Source organism: Malania oleifera, chromosome 13, assembly GCF_029873635.1.
Source record: "Malania oleifera isolate guangnan ecotype guangnan chromosome 13, ASM2987363v1, whole genome shotgun sequence".
Taxonomy (NCBI): domain Eukaryota; kingdom Viridiplantae; phylum Streptophyta; class Magnoliopsida; order Santalales; family Ximeniaceae; genus Malania; species Malania oleifera.
This window is the reverse complement of record NC_080429.1, coordinates 77940040-77961473: the sequence shown is the minus strand read 5'-3', so window position 1 is coordinate 77961473 and position 21434 is coordinate 77940040. Positions and strand designations below refer to the sequence as shown.

The following is a 21434-nucleotide window of genomic DNA, read 5'->3' as shown; positions in this document are numbered from 1 at the left end:
TATCTCAATTAATTTTATTTATTTTGTTGTAATATGTCGCTCATATAATTGAGTGGAAGGCATGTACAAAGAGAAAACTTGAAGAAAACAGGAATGTTGACTGGTAGGAGGAAACCATCGACGGTTTCCCTGTAGCCGTTGACAGTTTGGTCCAGATTCAGTGAAACAGTCGACGGTTTTGAACCTGTTGCATCAACTATTTGCTCTCAGTATTAAATTGTCGACGGTATCTTTGCAAACTGTTGATGGTTTGGCTCGATTATTCAGCGTTTGTTTTCAAATTTTGAATGTGGACGTTGGAAAAGTTGGGTTTTGGAGGGAAGGCCTTTGGGAAAACTTAGTTATACATGGTTTATGTTGTAACTATTTAATGTTCAAGTCTTTGGACACAAGATAGTGAAAATCATTTTGCCAATTGCTCCTATGGACGTAGGCATTGCTGAACCACGTAATTATGTTATTGCTTTCATTATAATTTGCGTGATTGTTGTTTTGTATATTTCATTGTTGGTTGTTGTGTTTGTGAGATCTTATTATTCCACTTTGCATTCAATTTTCACAACAAATTGGTATTAGAGCATTGTTGTAATGGCTTGTGGAACTTCTTCTGCAAAGTTCAATGTTGTAAAGTTCGATGGACCGGAAAGCTTCGGTTTATGGTAGAGAAGGGTTAAGGATTTGTTAGTGCAGCAAGGTATGGTGAAGGCTTTATACGAAGTTCAACCGGAAAGCATGGATGAAACAAGTTGGAATGAATTGGAAGCAAATGCTGTGTCGACTATCAGACTTTGTTTGGCTGATGACATGTTGTATCACGTCATGGATGAGGATTCTCCGGTAGCAGTATGGCAGAAATTGGAAAACCGGTATATGTCTAAGCCTTTATCGGACAAGTTGTTTCTTAAGCAAAGATTGTATTGGCTTAAGATGGCGGAGGGTTCGGATTTGAACCAACACATCAAAACATTCAATCATATTGTAAGTGATTTGATGTGCGTAGATGTGAAGTTCGAGGAAGACAAGGCGCTGATGCTATTGAATTCCCTACCTGCGTCACACACGTATGAGAATTTGGTTACTACTCTAACATGGGGTAAAGAAACCCTGAATTTGGAAAAGGTAACAAGTGCACTGCTGGGTTTTCATCAAAGAAAGAAGACCAGCGATGAAATTTCACATGGTGGAGGGCTTGTGGTAAAGGGTAATCAGGATTGTGGGAGAAGTGATGGTGATATGCTTTCTATTTCACCGGGTTCAGAATGCCTCACAGATTCTTGGATCCTAGATTTGGGATGCTCTTATCACATGACACCAAGTAGAAATTGGTTCGACACCTATAGGTTAGTTAATTCTAGTTTTGTTTTAATGGGAAATAATGCTACATGCAAAATAGTTGGAATGGGAAACGTCAGAATTAAAATGTATTATGGTGTTGTGAACTTTATGTGATGTAAGGCATGTACCGGATTTACGGAAAAATGTGATTTCATGGGGCACTTTAGATTGTAACGGGTATAGTTACAAGTCTAAAAGTGGGATAATGAAGGTGTGTGAAGGCGACTTGATGGTGATGAAGGGATTGAAGTTAGCAGGAAATATCTATGCACTACAAGGTACTGCAGTTGTAGCTGGAGTTGCAGCTGTAGAATCGAATTCAAGTATTACAATTTTGTGTAAAACAACCACACAAAAGACGAAGGGTATTCTTAACTACATGTATTCAAATGTTTGGGGACAGGTGAGGGTAGCATCACATGTTGGACATATGTAGAGAATCTAGCTATACTCCCAAGAGGGGAGGGGTGAATTGGGATTTTAAAATTTCCTTGCTTGCTTTGTATTGCAAATTCCTTAGTTGAATTTTAATTTCAACAATATTTACTTTTAGTAATTAATCAGCCTTTACAATTACTATTCTATTGATAATCAATCTATATTCAACTCAAATTCAATTTTTTATAGTGAAATCTAGGTGGTAAACTTCAAGAATCAAGTTAAGATAGTTTAGAAACAAAATTCAGCTTTTAAACTCAAACTTAGAATTTATTCTTTTACTTCAATCAATGAAATACAATTTTTAGAGATATGATTTTGTAAAACTTTTAGTTCAAATTACCTTTCAGCTTTTTATTTTCAAAAATCAAATTTTTATTGAAAATTTCAAACCAACCAACAATTTATAGCATTCTGATTTCAAATAATGATCAAAACCAAGATTCCTGCGATTTCCAAAGTTCAGCAAGATATAAAAATCATACACGCATATAATATTCTTGCAGAAAATTAAAGAGAGTAAGGAGAAGAGCTAAGAACCAGATTTTTTACAAGGTTAACCTTGCAGTCTACGTCCTTGCCCCAAGCAACCGTTGTGAGGATTCTAACTTTCTTACTTAGGCAAAGTTACAACCTCTCTCCTTCTCAGGTGAAGACCCCTTTTTAGCAAGAATTCCCCTTCTTGCTAGGCAACGATCCAACAACCCTGAATCGTCAAAAAGAAAGCCGTACAATAGACAGTCTCAGTTAGAGTAGATTTGTACAAGTTAAAGATCAAAATACTTCAGCAAAATAAAAATATAATGAATGAAGCTCAAGAAGATATCACCAAGGTTCAATCTTACATTTGAAAATCTTCGTGAAAGAGCAAGAACCGTGAGCTTTTAAACAGCAAGAACTTTCTACAAGTGTATTCAACAAGATAGCTTTGAATGTATAAGAATTAGATTGATTGCTGCTTGTTGGTGTTTTTAATCCTTAGGTTTAACATGTATTTATAGATAGAAAAAGTGAATTTTCGTATTCATCAAGTATGTTGCAGTGTTTTCCAAGTTTTCTGAAAGTTTGGGGGCCAAGTAATCAATTTTGGAAACTTTCCCTCGCCGTTTTAAATTTGAAGATACGAAGGTTAGTCGACTGTAATTCACAGGGTCAATTGCCTGATTCTTTATAATTCAGCAAATTTTCAAACACAGAATGGGGTCAGTCTCCTTAGCCTATGAGGTCAATCGCCTGATTCTATTCTGTTTGCTCAATTTTTTTGGGCATAAAAATGTTAGTCAACTGATCGAATCAGGTCAGTCACTTGATCTTACAACTTTCCAAAAACTTTGATTTTCAACACTTTAATCTTTAATCTTGGAAAACTTAAATGAGACTTTAAAATATTTTCCGGGGTTTTCAAAAACAGGTCTCTAAGTCAATAATGGTTCCTAAGAGCTTCAAACATTTATATCAAAATTTGCATGAGACTTCTTAAGACTCTTAACTATCAAAATTTGCATGAGACTTCTTCAAACATTTCCACTAGTATGATTTTTATATCTTGCTGAACTTTGGAAATTGCTTGAATCTTGGTTTTGATCATTATTTGAAATCAGCATACTATAAATTGTTGGTTGGTTTGATATTTTCAATAAAAGTTGATTTTTGAAAATAAAAAACTGAAAGGTAATTGAACTAAAAGTTTTACAAAATCAAATCTCTTAAAATTGTATTTCATTGACTGAAGTGAAAGAATAAATTCTGAGTTTGAGTTTAAAAGCTGAAGCTTGTTTCTAAACTATCTTAACTTGATTCTTGAAGTTTACCAGCTGGATTTCAATATTAAAAATTGAATTTGAGTTGAATATAAATTGATTATCAATAGAATAGTAATTGTAAAGGCTGATTAATTACTAAAAGTAAATAATTGCTGAAATTAAAATTCAACTAAAGAATTTGCAATACAAAGCAAGCAAAAAAATTTTAAAATCCCAATTCAATCCACCTCTTGAAGTATACCCAGATTCTCAATTGGTATCAGAGCCCTAGGTTGTAATAAATCTTAAACTAGAAGCTACATAAAGATCACTATGGCACACCTAGGTGTATCTCCTTTTGTTGAGGGTCAATCCTCCTTTAGACCACCTATCTTCTGTGGTGTTAACTACACCTTTTGGAAACAACGGATGAGAAAATACTTACAAACTACGAATTGGAAAGCTTGAAAAGTAGTCACACATGGTGACCTCATCCCCACTAAAACCATGGATAATAAAGAAATACCTAAGGAAGAAAAAGAGATGACCGATAACAATCTAAAGATGCTGCAAGTAAATTCAAGTGCTATGAATGCACTATATTGGGCTCTAGATGTGAATAGTTCAATAGAATTATGGGATACAAATCAGCCAAAGAAATATGGGATACTTCGTAAAAGAATCAAAACATTATGCTAGCACAACTTCCACAAATGCTTATGAACACACTACTTGCTTCTTGTGTAACAAAAAGGAACATATAAAGTTTGAATGTCCATTTAAAAGGAAAAATGTTAAAATCAAGAAAGTATGGAGAGTCAAAACTAAAAATAAACATGAAATAAAAAGACCTAAGAAGGTTTGAGTACCAAAAGTAACACCTTGAACCCTTCTTGTAGGTGTGCTTTAGGACCACTGCATCAATGGACAAATGGTACTTGGATAGCGGGTGTTCAAGACACATGACTAGAGATAAAACAAAATTTACCACACTAATGCAAAAAGATAGTGGATGTCACCTTCGGCGACAATGCTAAAGGTAAAATTATCGGTATTGGAAAAGTAGGTAAAGAACCCTCCTTAACCATTGATGATGTTTCACTAGTAGATGGGTTAAAACATAATCTACTTAGTATAAGTCAATTAAGTGATAAAGGCTTTGACATAATCTTTAAACAAGACAAATGCATAGTTGAAAATCGAGAAAAACATGGTGCTTTATTCACCGCTAATAGGGTTGATAATGTGCATTGCTTAACTTTGAAAATCTAATACCTCAAGAAATCACATGCTTGACAGCCATAAATGAAGCTAGCTCTGGCTGTGGCATAGAAGACTAGGACACGCTAGTATGGATTTGTTATCTTAATTAGCTAAAAAGAACTTAGTAAAAGGTCTACACAGCACAAAGTTCGTAAAAGACAAAATTTGTGATGCTTCCCAACTTGGGAAGCAAACTAAAACAAGTTTTAAAAAGAAGAAACATATTTCCACTAGTTGGCCCTTGTAACTTATCCATCTAGATTTATTTGTGCTGAACTTATGCAACTTTCCAACCTCTCTCCTTCTCAGGTGGAGATCCCTCTCTAATAAGAATACCCCTTTTTGTTAGGCAATAATCCAACAACCCTGAGTCATTGAAAAGAAACAATACAAAGAAGCAAGTTTTGTGCCATACAATAGACACTCCCAGTAAAAGTAGATTTATACAAGTTAAAGATCAAAATACTTCAGCAAAATAACAATATAATGAATGAAGCTCAAGAAGATATCACTAGGGTTCTATCTTAGATTTGAAAATCTTAGTGAAAGAGCAAGAACCGTGAGCTTTTAAACAGCAAGAACTTTCTGCAAGTGTATTCAACAAGATAGCTTTGAATGTATAAGAATTAGATTGATTGCTGCTTGTTAGTGTTTTTAATCCTTAGGTTTAACATGTATTTATAGATAGAAAAAGTGAATTTTCATATTCATCAAGTATGTTGCAGTGTTTTCCAAGTTTTCTGAAAGTTTGGGGGCCAAGTAATCAATTTTGGAAACTTTCCCTCGCCGTTTTAAATTTGAAAATACGAAGGTTAGTCGACTGTGATTCACAGGGTCAGTTGCCTGATTCTTTATAATTCAGCAAATTTTCAAACACAGAATGGGGTTAGTCTCCTGAGCCTATGAGCTCAATTGCCTAATTCTATTCTGTCTGCTCAATTTTTTTGGGCATAAAAATGTCAATCAACTGATCGAATCGGGTCAGTCGCCCGATCTTACAAAATCTTTAATCTTGGAAAACTTAAAAATGAGACTTTAAAACATTTTTTAAGGTTTTCAAAACAGGTCTCTAAGTTAATAATGGTTCCTAAAAGCTTCAAACATTTATATTGAAATTTGCGTAGTACTTACATTAGACTTCTTAAGACTGACTTTCTAATCTTGACTTCTTACTTCAATAGACTTTAGGTTTATCAGATCTTCTATCTTTGAGTCCAAGCTTTTAATGAACTTTATCAAGCACTTGATATCTTGAACTTTTTATCAAAAACACTTGAATCCTGAAACATCACTTAACCAAATATGTTAAGTTCTTTTGATTTGTTATCATCAAAATAAGATTCTTAAGCTTTGTTAGGCCAACATATGTACTTTGTGAGTTTATCACGAAAGGTCTTGGTGTACTTCATGCGGCACAAGTTAGAGATGTTTGCCAGTTTTAACTTGTGGTTAAGGTGGAAAATCACGCCGGGAGAGAAATCCTCAGGTCAGACAATGGAACTAAGTACGTTGGTTGTGTTCAAGGAGTTTTGTGACTAGCATGGTAGGTTGTATGTATGACTTGCAAGGAACTCCTTGGTAGAGTCATTGAGTATACCGTGTTTCTCGATTGACCGATGGCTAAGGGTATCACTAGATGGGAAAGTTGAAGGAGAGGTTTGGACAGGTTATGCGGTAGACTACTCTGGGTTGAGAGAGTTTGGAGGTCCAGCTATGTATGTTTCTAGTGAGGTGAGATCTAAGCTTGTTGTAATGTCTGGACGGTACATCTTTTTGGGGTATAAGAAAGGTGGGTTCAAACTATGTGATCTAATGAAAAACATGGTAGTGATCAGTGGAGACATGGTTTTTGGTGAGAAATCCATGGTGCAGCATACTGAGGTAGATGAAGAGAAACAGATGCCAGAAAATTGCAGCAGCATTGAGCATGTGATGCAAGTGGAGTTACAGGCTCAGGGCAGGGATGACATTGTTCATAATGCAGAGAGTTATAGCTCGGTAGGCCAGCAAGATCACAGTGGTCCCGGATGCACTATCAAGCCACTGCACAGGTATGAAGTTGATGTTTTGGTATCTTATGCATTCATTACTACTAGCAAGGTTCCTACTATTTTTCAAGATGCACAACAAAGGAAAAAATAGATGGATGAGTGCTATGGTTGAGGAGATGGAGTTACTACATAAGATTCAGATGTGGGAGTTGGTGGAGCTTCCAGAAGGGAAGAGGGTAATAGGATGCAAGTGGGTGATGTATCTATTATTTTATGTGGATAACATGTCAATTGCTGGGAAGACTTTGACTGAGGTTAATCAGTTGGAAACTCTGTTGAGAAAATGTTTTGACATGACCGTTTTGGGTATGACCAAGAAGAGTCTTGGGTTGGAGATTTGCAAGGACAGAGCTGCAGGGAGATTGGGGTTATCTCAGAGTGGCTTTGTGGATAGAACTGTAGGGAGATTGTGGTTGTTTAAGGGTGTTTTTGTGTAGAATTAATGTAAATTGTCTACCGCTCTGTACCCAAGGACGGATGGTGATGTTTGGGACATGTCAAAGGTTGCCTATGCTAGTTTAGTGAGGTGTTTCGGCAGGCAGCAAAGTGATTCGTCAGTTGGGAGATTTGTGGATGCAGACTATGCAAGGGGCTTTGATGACAGAAGGTTTACAACAAGGTATTTATTTATTGTTGTGGGAAAGTCTATTTGTTGGAAGTCCAAAGTACAGTCTCAGGTTGCACTATTTACAACTGAATCAGGGTTTTTTGTGGAAGTCGAAGCTGCCACTGACAAGTTCGAGCATTGCTTAGACTTGGTTTATGTTTCCAGTTGCTAGACGGGAGACGGTTCCAACCTAATGTCCCAAGGTCAAGGTGGAGCAGCAGGTTTATGTTTTCAGTTTTCTCCTAAGGGGCGTATATTCGCTAAGGTAGAGATTGTTGTACTATATGACTCATATGATTGAGTGGAAGACATGTACAAAGAGAAAACATGTTGAAATCCTAAGTGTCTTAGAGTGATTTAGGGGATATTTATGTAGAGAATTGTCTATTATTGAGAGAGATTATTTTAGGAGATACCCGATTGTATTATAAGTATAATGTATCGGCTTGTACAAATTATTCATTCAAGAAATACAAAAAACCTATTCCGATTTTATGGTATCAGAGCTAGGGATTCTATAATCCTAGTTAATGATGGCAGAAGGAGCCATCAACAGCAGACGGTCGAGCACGTCTGAAGCTCTCAATGGCGAGACTGAAGCCACCTCCACCTTGAATTCGAATGGGCTAGACGTTCGTCCTTCCCACTCTCGGTGGAGAGACTGAATAGAAAGAATTTTCGTGAATGGGCTCAGTCAATCAAACTCGTGATTGTCGACAAAGGAAAGTTAGGCTAACTTACCAACGAGAAGAAGAAGCCCGCCTCAATTGACGCTGTAGCTCTGCAGAAGTGGAAGTCGGAGAACTACATGGTGATTGTGTGGCTGGTAAACTCCATGAAACCTTCAATCGGCAAGACCTATCTATTCCTACCGTCGGCGAAGGACGTTTGGGATGCTGTCCAAGAGACATACTTAGATGTTGAAAGCTACTCTCAAATCTTTGAGATCAAAACTCGGCTATGGCAAATGCGGCAAGGAGAAAAATAAGTCACAAACTACCATATGGAGATGACGAATCTATGGCAAGAACTCGACCTAAGCATCGAGGAAGAATGGGAATGCCCTGGAGATAGTGCCCGATACAAGAAAAGACTCAAGAATGAACGAGTCTTCGAATTTTTTTGCCAGACTCAACCGAGACTTGGACAAGGTATGAGGGAGTATTCTTGGCCGACGTCCTTTGCCTTCAACTCAGGAAGTTTTCTCGGAGGTGAGGCGAGAGGAGAACCGACGCAAAATGATGTTGAAGGAGCTGATTCTGATCGGAAACAATGTGCCCAAAATGTCTGCCCTCATTTCAAGAGGAACTCCTGCTGGGACAAGCCAATAAATGCAGAAAGGAAGACCCTGGTGTGAGCACTGCCGCAAGCCGAGCCACTCAAATGATAATTGCTGGAAATACATGGGAAGCCCGCAGATTGGAAGCCGAGACAGAATCCAAAACATTGTTACTACCAAGCTGGAATTGATAACCTAGTCTAGAAACCACAAGGTGAGAAAAATTATAATTCCACTTCAAGTGGCACATTCAATCTAGAACAGTTGGAGCAACTTTTTAAAATGTTTTCTACCATTCAAGCATTGAGTCAGTCTTCCACACGTACTCATTCTGGTTCTTTAGCCGACCGAGGTAATTTTTTGACAGCCTTAAATACCATCATCTCTCATTACAAATCACCATGGATAATTGATTCAGGTGCCTCTAATCATATAACTGATTCCTATCATCTGTTCTCATCCTATTCTTCTTGTGCTGGAAATTTGAAAGTTAAAATCGCAGATGGATCACTCTCATCTGTTGCAGGCAAAGGGATTATTCAATCTCGGACTCTTTAACTCTAGAATCTGTCCTACATGTCCCTAGGTTGTCTTGCAATTTGTTATCCATTAATCAGGTGACAAAAAATTCCAATTGCTCTGCTAAATTCGTTTCCTCTCACTGTGTTTTCTAGGACCTATCATCGGGGAAGACGATTCGCAATGCTAAGGAGTGTGAGGGACTCTACTACTTTGACGATTGACATTCTAGGATGGGTCTTCCAAATTTTCAATACTTAAGACGTTTATTTCCTTCCATTTGTTCAAATAAGACGTCTTCTGATTTTCAGTGTGAGATTTGTTAACTTGCAAAACACCAACGTAATTCCTTCCCAAAATCCACATTCAAACCATCCAGACATTTTACTATGATTCACAGTGATTTATGGGGGTCCTCATGCTCCTCTTAATCGCACTCACACGAAATGGTTTTTTACTTCTATTGGTGATCACACTCGTATTTGTTGGGTTTACCTGTTGAAAGATAAAATTGAAGTCCGTTCTTTTTTTTATCAATTTACACTCCATGATTCAAACATAATTCCAAACTCACATTCAAATTTTGCGTATTGATAATGGTACATAATATTTCAATAATATCTTGAGAAATTATCTTTAAGAAAATGGAATCAACCATCGAAGTTCCTATGTGGATACCCCTCAACAAAATAGGTTTGTCGAATGCAAAAATAGGCATATTCTTGAAGTAGCTCGGGCATTGATGTTCACTACAAATATGAAAAAAATACTTTTGGGGCGATGCCATTTTAACAGCTACATATCTTATTAATAGAATGCCTAATCGGGTTCTTTCTTTTGTCACTCTTCGAAAATCCAAGAATGTTTTCCCAACTCTTGGCTCAACTCCAATCTTTCCCTAAAAATTTTTGGGTGTACTACATTTCTACATCTCACAATAGGGATAAATTGGAACCTTGTGCCATTAAGTGCATTTTTATTGGTTACTCTCCTACTCAGAAAGGCTACAAATGTTATGATCCTGTCACAAAAAAATTGTTTGTTAGCCTTGATGTCACTTTCTTTGAAAGCAATCCTTACTTCTAAAAGCCTTCTCTTTAGGGGGAGAATTGGAGTGAAGATCGGTTCTTTGATTCTCTATTGATGAATCTGTGCCATACACTGAGTCTGTCAACACCACTGTCATTAAGCCATTCCCCAATTTGTTAGACCACTTAAACTCAGGGGGAGATGCAGAAAAACAAAATAACAAGGACATACTTGTTTGCTCAAGGAATCCAAAATCAAAGAATAGGGAGAATCTCGTACCTGAGGCACCAAGAGAGTTGGAACCGGTGATAGCTTCAAGCAACCATGAGTCCACGCCCAATCCCGATCAGGTAATAGATCCAAATGGCCATGAGCTTCCTTCTGATAAGTCTGCACCTGATGACATAAATTTACCCATTGCTCTCAGAAAACAAACTAGGTCATTACTCTCCATCCAATTTCAAAATTTATGTCTTGTAAAATTTTGTCTACAGGGTGTCGTGCTTTTACCTCTAACCTTGAGATGATAAAAATTACAAAGAATATCCAGGAAGTCTTGGAGATTCCTGAATGGAGGGAAACCGTCATGGAGGAAATGCGGGCCCTGGAAAAGAATGGAACTTGGGATGTTATGAATTTTCCGTGAGGGAAGAAGCTAGTAGGCTGCAAATGGGTCTTCACGCTGAATATAGAGCTGATGGAACAGTTGAACAGTATAAAGCCCGTCTTGTTGCAATCGGGTTTACAAAGACCTATGACATTGACTACATGGAGACGTTTGCACCGGTGACAAAATTGAATACAATTCGGGTTCTCCTATTCTTGGCAGCCAACTTGGATTGGCCATTTCAGCAACTCGACATTAAGAATGCATTTCTAAATGGTGAGTTAGAAGAAGAAGTCTACATGACAATACCACCAGGTTTCAGTGTCTCTTAACGAAAGTATATCCTTGATCTCCTAATTGAAATTGGCATGCTTAGATGCAAACCTAGTGAAACCCCCATTGAAGGAGTAAGAGAGTTGAAGACTGTGGAATATCAGTTGAAAAGGAGAGGTATTAGAGATTGTTTGGTAAACTAATATATCTATCACATACCAGACCCGACATCGCATTTGCAGTAAGTGTGGTAAGCCAACACATGCATTCACCAAAGGAGACTCACCTAGAGGTTGTGTACAAGATTTTCAGGTTTCTCAAGGGTTCTCTGGGCAAAGGACTCTTCTTCAAGAAGTGTGAAAGTAAGGAAGTAGAAGTTTTCACAGATGCTGATTGGGCAGGATCAGCGGAAGATAGAAGGTCTACCACTGGATATTGCACCTTTGTATAGGGAAATTTGGTGACTTGGAGGAGTAAAAAATAAAATGTAGTGGCTCAAGATAGTGCTGAAACTGAGTTTAGGGCAATTGCACAAGGGATATGTGAAGGACTGTGGTTATGGAAAATTTTGGAAGAACTACAGATCATAGTGAAATTGCCTATCAAACTCTACTCTGATAACAAAGCAGCCATCAGTATCTATCTCAATCCAATTCAACATGACATGACGAAGCATGTAGAAGTGGACCGACACTTTATCAAAGAGAAGGTTGAAGAAGGAACCATTTGTATGACTTATGTTTCTACCAAGGAACAAACAACAGACATCTTTACCAAAGGGTTAGCCCGACAAAGTTTTGATGATTTCATCTGCAAGTTGGATATGATCAATATTTATGATCCAACTTGAGGGGGAGTGTAGAAATCCCGAGTTTCTTGGAGTGATTTAGGGGATGTTTATGTAGAGAATTGTCTATTATTGAGAGAGATTATTTTAGGAGATTGTTTCCATCTTTAGCATACCTGATTGTATTATAAGTATAATGTATCGACTTGTACAAATTATTCATTCAAGAAATGCAGAAAACCTATTTTTATTTCAAAATATGAAGAAAACATGAATGCTGACTTGCAGGAGGAAACTGTCGACGGTTTGCCTATAACCGTTGACGGTTTGGTCCAAATTCGATGAAATAGTCGATGGTTCTAAATTTGTTACATCGACTTTTTGCTCTCGGTATTAAACCGTCGATGGTATCACTGCAAACCATCGACGGTTTGGCTCGTTTAGTCAGCGTTTGTTTTCAAATTTTGAATTGGGACGTTGGAAAGGTTGGGTTTTGGAGGGAAAGCCTCCGGGAAAACTTATTTATACATGGTTTATGTTGTAACTATGTAATGTTCAAGTCTTTAGACACAAGATGGTGAAAATTACATTGTCGATTGCTCCCGTGGATGTCGGCATTGCCGAACTACGAATTCTTTGTGTCATTGTTATTACTTTCATTATAATTTGCGTGATTGTTGTTCTGTATTTTTCACTGTTGGTTGTTGCGTTTGTGAGATCGTTTTATTCCTCCGTGCATTCAATTTTCACAACATAGTTTATCTAAAAAAGGATTATTACAAGTTCTTTTGAAATTATATGAAAAAATAAACATAGAGTAACATTTTATTTAACCATTCATGTCTAAATTATCAATATTTGTATAATAAATAATATTTAAATGATTTATGAATTTTATTTGTATTAAGTGAATATATTTAATGTACATTATCTTACAAATATGTTTGAAACACATACTATTTTACAACTTTTCCACCTCATACAAAACATAAATGTATTTAGTTTGTAATATATTAGTCCTAAAACTTATATTATTATGTTTGTTAACCATTTCTAAAGTTTCACAAAGAATTCCATGCTTTGCTACTAATTTCCGTTATTTATTCAAAACGAAATCTAAATTGACATCAAAATCGAAATTTCCGTCGAAATTTTCATACTTTTGGAGTTTAGAAATTTGATCGAAATCAAAATTTAAGACCTTGAAAGCTAGAATACATTTTTTTGGCTGCGTCCCAGATGTCCTTTGCGGTTACATACAGTAGGAAATTTTCTCCTATTTTGTTTGTCATTGAGTTGATAAGCTAGGACATCACCATGTTGTTCTCTGACTTCCATGTTTTGTACTTTGGATCTTCTTTGCTTGGTGGGGCTGCTACTCCAGTGAGGTAGTCGTCTCTTCCCTTTCCACAAATGAACATCATTATTGATTGTGGCCACTAAAGATAATTCTGTCCATTGAGTTTGTGCCCTGTAATGGGCAGAAGATTTCCATCTGATCCTCCTTTTCTGCCTGTGGCTGAGGTTTCAGTATGGGAGGTGACTTCAGAGAAGGATTGACTTTGCTGAGCCATTGTCATCCCTTGTTTTGTCATCTATCTATGGTTCAGAGGTGGCTTTGATACTATGTTGATTTTAGAGAAGAAAATAATTCTCTTATTTCTTAATGATAAATGTACAGCCTGTATATAATGGAAGGAAGAAAAGTTCCTTTCACTATATTCGGTAACAAGATACTAATTACCTCAAAATCACGAAACTAGCCAAATATAGGAAACTACAAAATAGGAAACAAACTAATAGAGATATCAGGAATTTTCCAGAATCCCTTATTCCTAAATTAACGTAGTCAACTAATAATAAAATCAGAATTGCTGCAACAGTATCCCTGACAATCAGGGATTGGGTATTTCCACAGTTGTTAATCTCCAGCCACATTCGTCTCTCTCTCTGTCTGCCACACAGAGCCAAAGGCCCATTTGTGCACAGCCAGTTTTAGACACTGCTCTCTAGCCGTCTTCTCCAGCAAAGATGGTCCTCCGACTCTGCAGAGGTCCTCCTCCAGCTCTTTATTACCAAATAGATCGCAAACTAATTAATTTCTGAAACTTCTTGGGAGAGTCAATGCAGGGTCTTCCCAAGATTTGTCGTCTTCATACCTTTGCTACAAGTCTAACATTCTCTGTATCTTTTTGCTCAGTTTCTCTCCAAATTTTGGTTCACTTTTTCTTTCTTTGGAAGGAAACCCCTTGCGAGAACCTTGGGTTTTGGCAGAGATCAATTACAAAGAGTTCTTGAATGATTAAATTTTCTTGAAACAAGGCATTAAGGAAACCTTCACCTTGGGTAAAATGGAGGAGTGCATTAGGAAAGTTGGGTAGCTTCTTTAGTTGTTTTCAAGATTTCTGGTTTCTTATGTAATTTTTGGAAAATAAGTTGTGACTTTGTAATTATTTGGAAATCTAGAAATGACGAATGAAAATTGTTTCCAGCAACCAGAGAAATCCTTTATTTTACAATCTTTTTAATACAAATGCTGGCAGCTCTAATAATTCATCGGATAAGTAAAAATGTAAAATGAATCTCTGGGTATATTTTGGGTTTCTTCGTTGCCTATAATTTTTTTATCACTTTGTGCACAAACATGTTACAAATCTGTCTCTTTAGTCATTACACGTGAATACTGTAGAATTCTAAAATTCAAAAGCTTATCTTTTGCTGTGTATTTTTAACATCATGCAGAGTATTCTCCTTTTATCTTCTCTTCTTAAGCGCATTGATCGGCTGTTGCAGTTTGACAGGTGCATACCCTTGCTTTGTATGTGATAGAATACAATGTTATCTCAAATAATACCAATAACTGTTTGCATGCATGTAAAAATATCATGCCCAGGCTGATGCCAAGCTACAATGGGATCTTGACAATCAGCTGCATCCAGACTTTGACTCAAATTGCTTTAAAGCTTTCAGGATTTATTCCTCTTGTAAGTGCTGCTTCTGGTCTTCTTCCTCTTCTTTGATATCTGAATATCCTTTAAACTGTAATTCATATGTAGTTTTCATTGCTGGTTGCAGGATCGTGTCTTTGAACTAATTAAACCATTTCGAGATTTAAAAACAATATGGCAAGTTCGGATTGAAGCAAGCAGAGCTCTTCTTGATCTTGAGTTCCACTGCAGGGGCATTGATGCCACATTATTGCTGTTCATCAAATATTTAGAGGATGAGCAATCCTTCAGAGGTTCTGGGCTACTCTCATTGCAAAAGAACTTTATTTTGCTAGCACAGGGAATTCTTTTTAACCGAAGAATGTGCCATATTTTCTTGGCAATACACAGGGCAGGTGAAGTTGTGTGTGCATGCTATGCGGCTATGTCATATAAAAGGCCTACATGAATCTGATGGTGAAGTAAAGAGCCAAACCCTTGTGGCTTTGCTTCGGTTGCTAGAAAGCCGCATGGCGTTCAACAATGTCTTTCTTCGGCACCACTTGTTCTGCATTTTGCAAATCCTTGCTGGAAGGTGACACAATTTTTTCTCCCATGTAGAAAGATTTTTCTGTTGGTAAAAATAGCTGCCATTTTGTTTCTTAACCTATATGGTGATAATGTTCTGCTTATTGAATCAGAATAAACTGCCCTTGCTATCATTGCAACTTCTTTGAAATGTTTCCTTGTTGCATAGCCAATCTCTGTTCATTAAATAATTCAGGAGTATTTTTATGCTGTACATGTAGTTCCACCGCATTGATTGTGTCATCACTCTTTACATTGCTATCTAGATCAATAGATAGGTTTGCTTTGAAATTTTAGGAATTTTTTAGACCAAAATTAGATAGTCGTGAAAGGAAAAAAAAAGTGGACTGTCTTAATTACCTACTAAATCTAACTAATATAGAGTTGGAACAATTTTCATATAAACATTTGGTGGAGAAAATAAAATAATCTCACTGAAACTGTTCCAGAACAAGTTGTAAAATTCCTAATTACAAATTTGCCTATTCAGCCTGCTAAAAATGAATTAATTTTAGGGAGCAAGTGGAGTTTCTTCCTTGTTGTCTTTATTGAATAATTTCCCTCTTTCTTCAAACATGAATGTTTGGGATCATTCGGGGGTTCATTCTTGCAAAGCGAAACACTGGTGTGTTGAAATAGGGTGTTTCTTCTCTTGCAATGCTACTCAAAGACGAACACCCTTGCTGCTTCTTTTTTCCGTATCCCTTTGCCGTCAACAATGGAGGTTCTATGTTTGGGTTTTGTCTTGAACTAGAGAACCCATTGGACCTCGACTCCCCTCTTGCTTGAGTAGTCCTCTCCTTATCCTTTTGCCACAAGCCCTTGGTCGAGCAGTCCTCTTAAGTTTGGTTTGTCACGCTTTGTGCCTCCCTCTCCAATTGTTTCCTTGACCTAACCCTTTCGACCACAACTTCCCTTGTGTTTGAGCAATCATATTCCTTCCGCAACCCCTGGTTTGAGCAGTTCTTTTTGTTGTTGTGTGTCTCATTTCTAGGCCTTCCTCTTTGACCTTTCTCTATAGTTTTTGTGGTGCTTGCTTGCTTCACATTGGTCGACTCTTTGATTGATTCGCAAACTTCTCCTTGTTCCTCAGATTAGCAAGCTTTCTCATGGTTCGCATGCTTCTTTGGCTTGGTTCTTCGTTTGCTGTCCATCTTGACGTGAATCATAGTAGTTAAAAGTGCATCCCTAGGCGCAAGGCGCAGTGAAGCGAAGAGGCTTGCGCCTCAAACCAGGTGAGGTGAGCCGACCTGCAAGAGGCGACGCTTGGTGAGACGAGGCGCACTAGGGCGACAGGCACAGTGAGTCACGCCTTGTGAATTGTTAGTCATTTAAAGTAGAGAAATAGCCACAGCCAGACCCGTAGCCATCCTTCGACTCGAACAAACATAGCCCTCGCCCCTCTCAGCCCTTCGAAGCCCTTCATGAGTTCGTCTTGCACATTCGAACCAGCAGGAGCCTTCGCGATCCTTCGAACCAGCAACGTGAGCTCGTCTGCGAGCCTTCGAACCAGCCGGGAGCCTTCGCTACTTCGTCTTCGAGCTTCGAACCAGGATCGTGAGTTCGTCTTTGACATTTTGAAGAAGCACGACCCTTCGCAACTTCGTTTCCAACCAGCAGGAGCCCTCGTGAGTTCTTCTTCTTCTTCTTCCTGCTCCCTGCTTGTTGCGTGCTACGAGCTGCTGACTGCTGCCTGCTGCCTTCTGCTTCTCTTTTTCTTCTTCTTCTTCTTCTTCTTCTTCTTCTTCTTCCTGCTGCCTGCTTGTTGCGTGCTGCGTGCTGCTGACTGCTGCCTGCTGCTTCTCTTTTTCTTTTCTTTATATGCAAGCTTATAAATTAAATATTTTCTTTAATTAATTTGAGCTTATAAATTATAACTAATACATAATATTTATTTATTTTTACTGAAATTTACCTACTGTTTTTAAATTTGTAATATTTAGTTTAATTAATGTAAGTTTATAAATTATAACTAATACATAATATTTATTCTTTTTATTTAAATTTGGCTACTCTTTTTCTTCTTCTTCTTTATATGTAATTACTAATTAAATATTTAGTTTAATTAATGCAAGTTTATAAGTTATAACTAATACATAATATTTATTCTTTTTACTGAAATTTAGCTACTATTTTTTAATTTGTAATATTTAGTTTAATTAATGTGAGTTTATAAATTATAACTAATACATAATATTTATTTTTTTTATTGAAATATAGCTACTATTTTTTGATTTGTACTCTTTTCTTTTGATGTTGAACTATGTTGAATTGTTAATGCTTTTGGGCTAAATTTTCAATTTTGTAATTGAGTTTTTTGGCATTTTAAATTCTAATATTACTAGATATTCATATGTTCATATATCAATTACCCCAAATAGACATTTTACCCCATTTTAATAGTTGTGCGCCTCACCTTCATGAGGCGCGCGCCTTCGCCTCGCGCCTCTAACTACTATGGACGTGATGCCGAGGGATGAAAAGCTCACTGTGGTGGTTGAAAGGAAGTCGTTTGACTCGGTCTTAGTAGGGGGAAGTTCTAATTTACATAGTCACAAGATATGACGTCGGAAGAAGGATCTCCATATTCCTAGAGATGGTTGAATTCAGATGGTTTCTTGAATCTTGGGAAGAATTCTAGGCTCTGAAAAAATTCGTACCCCAAGAAAATTCTTAGTTTGTCGAATGAGGAATAAGGATAGAACCCTCACTTTGAAGTTGAGCTCGAACAAGTTTGGGAACTACCTTGCCCTTATGGTAACCAACATTGGTGGTTGGAGAACCCTTGCATTTTTGGAAGGGTTTGAATCCAAGGGAAGGATGAGAATCTCCTCCTCAGCAGCTAGGCTGGGCTAATGTACTTCTTCTCCCACAAAGAAGGCTCAACATATTTAGTCGTTCAGTAGGTGGAGAAGAAGCTAACAACCTCTCCAATGGATTTGAATCCTATTTTCAATAGATTTGCTCCCTTGTGCCCATGCCCTCATTGTGGCAAGCCTTTGAGAGTATTCCTGAGTGGTGGGTTGACACTCAACCCACAGGTGGTGGGGAAGACAAGTAAGTGCATGCGATCCTTTGTGAGTGTTGTGGGGGAGGAGCAGTGCTGTAGGCGACTCTTTGGATTTCCACAAGCTTGATAAAGGCAGTCCCAAAGCCTTCATGTCTCTCTAGGATGTCGGAGTGGGCCTTAACTTGGGTGTCGGAGCTACAAATGTGGGGATCTTCTATGGGCTTGCAATCTCACTCACTTGACTACTCAAAGTCCAATCCCAACTCTTTTTCTCCCTTTAAGCTACATAATGGTCCTAGGTTAGTTGACAAATCCACATTTGGTAATAGTTTGCTGTTAGGATCCATAGGTGTTAGTAGGTTTGGATCCCAATGGTGCTCAATCTCATTTAAAAGATCCAGATGACAATGCAAGAGGATGACTGAGTAGCGATAATAAGCTAGATTCTAGAAGGCTAGGTAGTGGAAGGCCTTACTTCATAATACTTTAGGGACATTCATTTGATATTCTTGGGTACACGTGACTTGAAGGATATGTCAGTTTTTCCTCTTTACAACTCCCTTTTTTTTTTTTTGGGAGTATGAACAAAAGATGGTTGATGAATCATAGTAGAGTTAGTCTTATAGGTAGTTGATTGTGTACTAAAATACTCCTTAATTCTCACATAAATATATCTTGACATGCAAATCAAATTGAGTCTTGATTTTAGAATAAAAGGCACAAAGGATATGAAGTCACTTTATAAAATCGAGTCATCCTTGAGTAGCCATCTATAGAAGTGACGGTATTGGAAACCCAACCTTACGCAACCTAGCTAGGATCCCAAATATGAAAATGGACTAACATGAAATGGCTTACTATTAGGAAGCAAACGGAACACGATGATCCTTTTTGAATTGACAAGATTCACAATCAAGACCCTAATTTCTAAATCTTACAAAGAAGAAGGCCATCCCATTTCAAGTTTTAGAAAGGGATTGAATAAGCATAGTATTAAGGCTTGATATACATTGTTGGCCTACAAACAAACAACTTAAGCTTTTAGGTGGAGTGATAATCTAACATGGCATTAGAGCTAGGTTGCCAAGAGGTCTTGGGTTCTAGTCGTGCTGCCGCATTTATTGTATGTTTGTTAGGAATTATCTTGTTCCCTATAATAGGTGTTATTTATATCAATTGTATTGAATCCCTTCTTTGTGACCACAATGATGCCTAGACACTATCGATAGCCACAAAACTCACACCACAATGAACCTCTAATGCCTTGAGATTCCCGAAACCAAAGAAAACTGCCTAAGGTGACTCAACAACCCTCACAATCACGAAAGAAATTGACCCAGAAAACCTACTTCAAGTTTTAGGCTCTAATACCATATCAATTGTATTGAATCCCTTCTTTGCGAGGGTTCTTCTCATTATATAGCAACATTTGAGCTAATTACATGGCAGTTACATGGCTGCAGCTAATTACATGGCAGTTACAGCTATAATACAAGAATCATGCCATAAATTATAGGCTCATTATGGCTTGATATAATCTGACTGACAATTTAGTGTTTATCTCCACTTCTTGTTGAGTTGTACCTGCAGGGGAGTGTTAAGGCTTAATGTACAATTGTTGGCCCACAACCTAACAACTTAAGCTTTTAGACTAAGTAGTAATCTCACACCTAGTATAGCTAACATCCATGTGGTGGACTTGTCTTTACCCCTTTTGACAATAGGGTTAACGCCACATCCATATTGTAGAAAAGAAGATCCTAGGGTTCCATGATGCAGCATGTAGGTTGATAGGGTGAATCCTGTAACGTAGACTCCAACAAAGGATAGGAGCAACTCAGATAGTCTTGGATTTCAGTTGATGCTCCTATGTTTTTGTTTTGAAAGGGTTGCTGCTAGGATGAGGGCCTGATCAAGAAGTTGTTTATTTTAGTTGAGGGAGGGGCTTACGCTAAGATACATGAAGGAGGTGCACATGATAGCCAAAGGATTGTTGAAGATGATGGGGACAAATCAACTATTAAAGGAAGGAGTTTGAGAGGGTTTATGTACACCAGGTGTACAACGTAGATAATTCAGTAATTTCAGTCAATGGAATAAGATTAAAGCATTAGTGCTGAAAGTAGTATGTGTGTTGTGAATCCAAAGAGCACTCAGAAGGGAGGTACAAATTTGAGAAGTAGCAAGGTAGGGAGAGGAACAACATGGGGTGATATGTCAGATAATGGTAATGTTGATATTAGTGAATTACTTGTTTTTGGATAAGATTCAAGAACAGTGTGGATATGATGTTGAATAGTTTGTTTTCTTGGGGATTTATTGTACGTGCCATCATCTCTGATGGATGGTTTAGTGAACTTACATAATTGAAGAGGATGGAATGGCTAAGGAGCTGCAATGGTGGGATGAGGTTGATTGGAAGGATTTATAAGCTCAACAAGTGATGGATGAGAAGGTTTGAGTGAATGAAGCTTACTTGGATGGGAGTAAAAGGAAATTGAAGAAGGGACAAGTGAATTAGTGAATTTGAAGTGTTCAATGAATTAGTTAGGTACCTATTCTCCACCCCCCCCCCCCCGGGTTTTATTTTCATATTTATTTTCATATCCTCCTTCAACTGTGATCTCCTTTCTTCTCTTAATTTATTTTCTTTTATTATTAAAAAAAAAAAAATTTCTGATTAAGGATGATCAATGCAACAATTGATTTGAAAGTGGCGTGGCAACAGTAATGTAGCAGTAAAAAGAGATAGTGATTCAAATTAGTAAAGTCCACCAACCTCATGTCATCCGCCAATCATCTTCCTTGTCCTTAAATTCCAAATGACACGGGAGTGAAGAAAGATTGTTACGAAGCAATTCATGGATTTTGTAGTCTTCCTAGATGTAAGAAGGAAAACTTAAAAATATACAGAACATAAGGAAAAAAGAGAGAGAGGAAGCGGGATCTACCATCCCTATTCCCTTAACAGTAGTCGTG

General features: G+C 37.5%; 1 protein-coding gene across 2 annotated transcripts in view; it reads left to right on the top strand.

Annotated features, from left to right (window-relative positions):
• Window positions 1-21434, top strand: part of LOC131146649 (transcription initiation factor TFIID subunit 2) — a 122169-nt gene that overhangs the window by 80865 nt on the left and 19870 nt on the right. For both annotated transcript variants that reach the window (XM_058096382.1, XM_058096383.1), the window contains 4 exons: window positions 14673-14731; window positions 14824-14914; window positions 15006-15171; window positions 15269-15452. In XM_058096382.1, the coding sequence (XP_057952365.1) occupies window positions 14673-14731; window positions 14824-14914; window positions 15006-15171; window positions 15269-15452 (500 nt within the window). The remainder of the gene's footprint in view (window positions 1-14672; window positions 14732-14823; window positions 14915-15005; window positions 15172-15268; window positions 15453-21434) is intronic.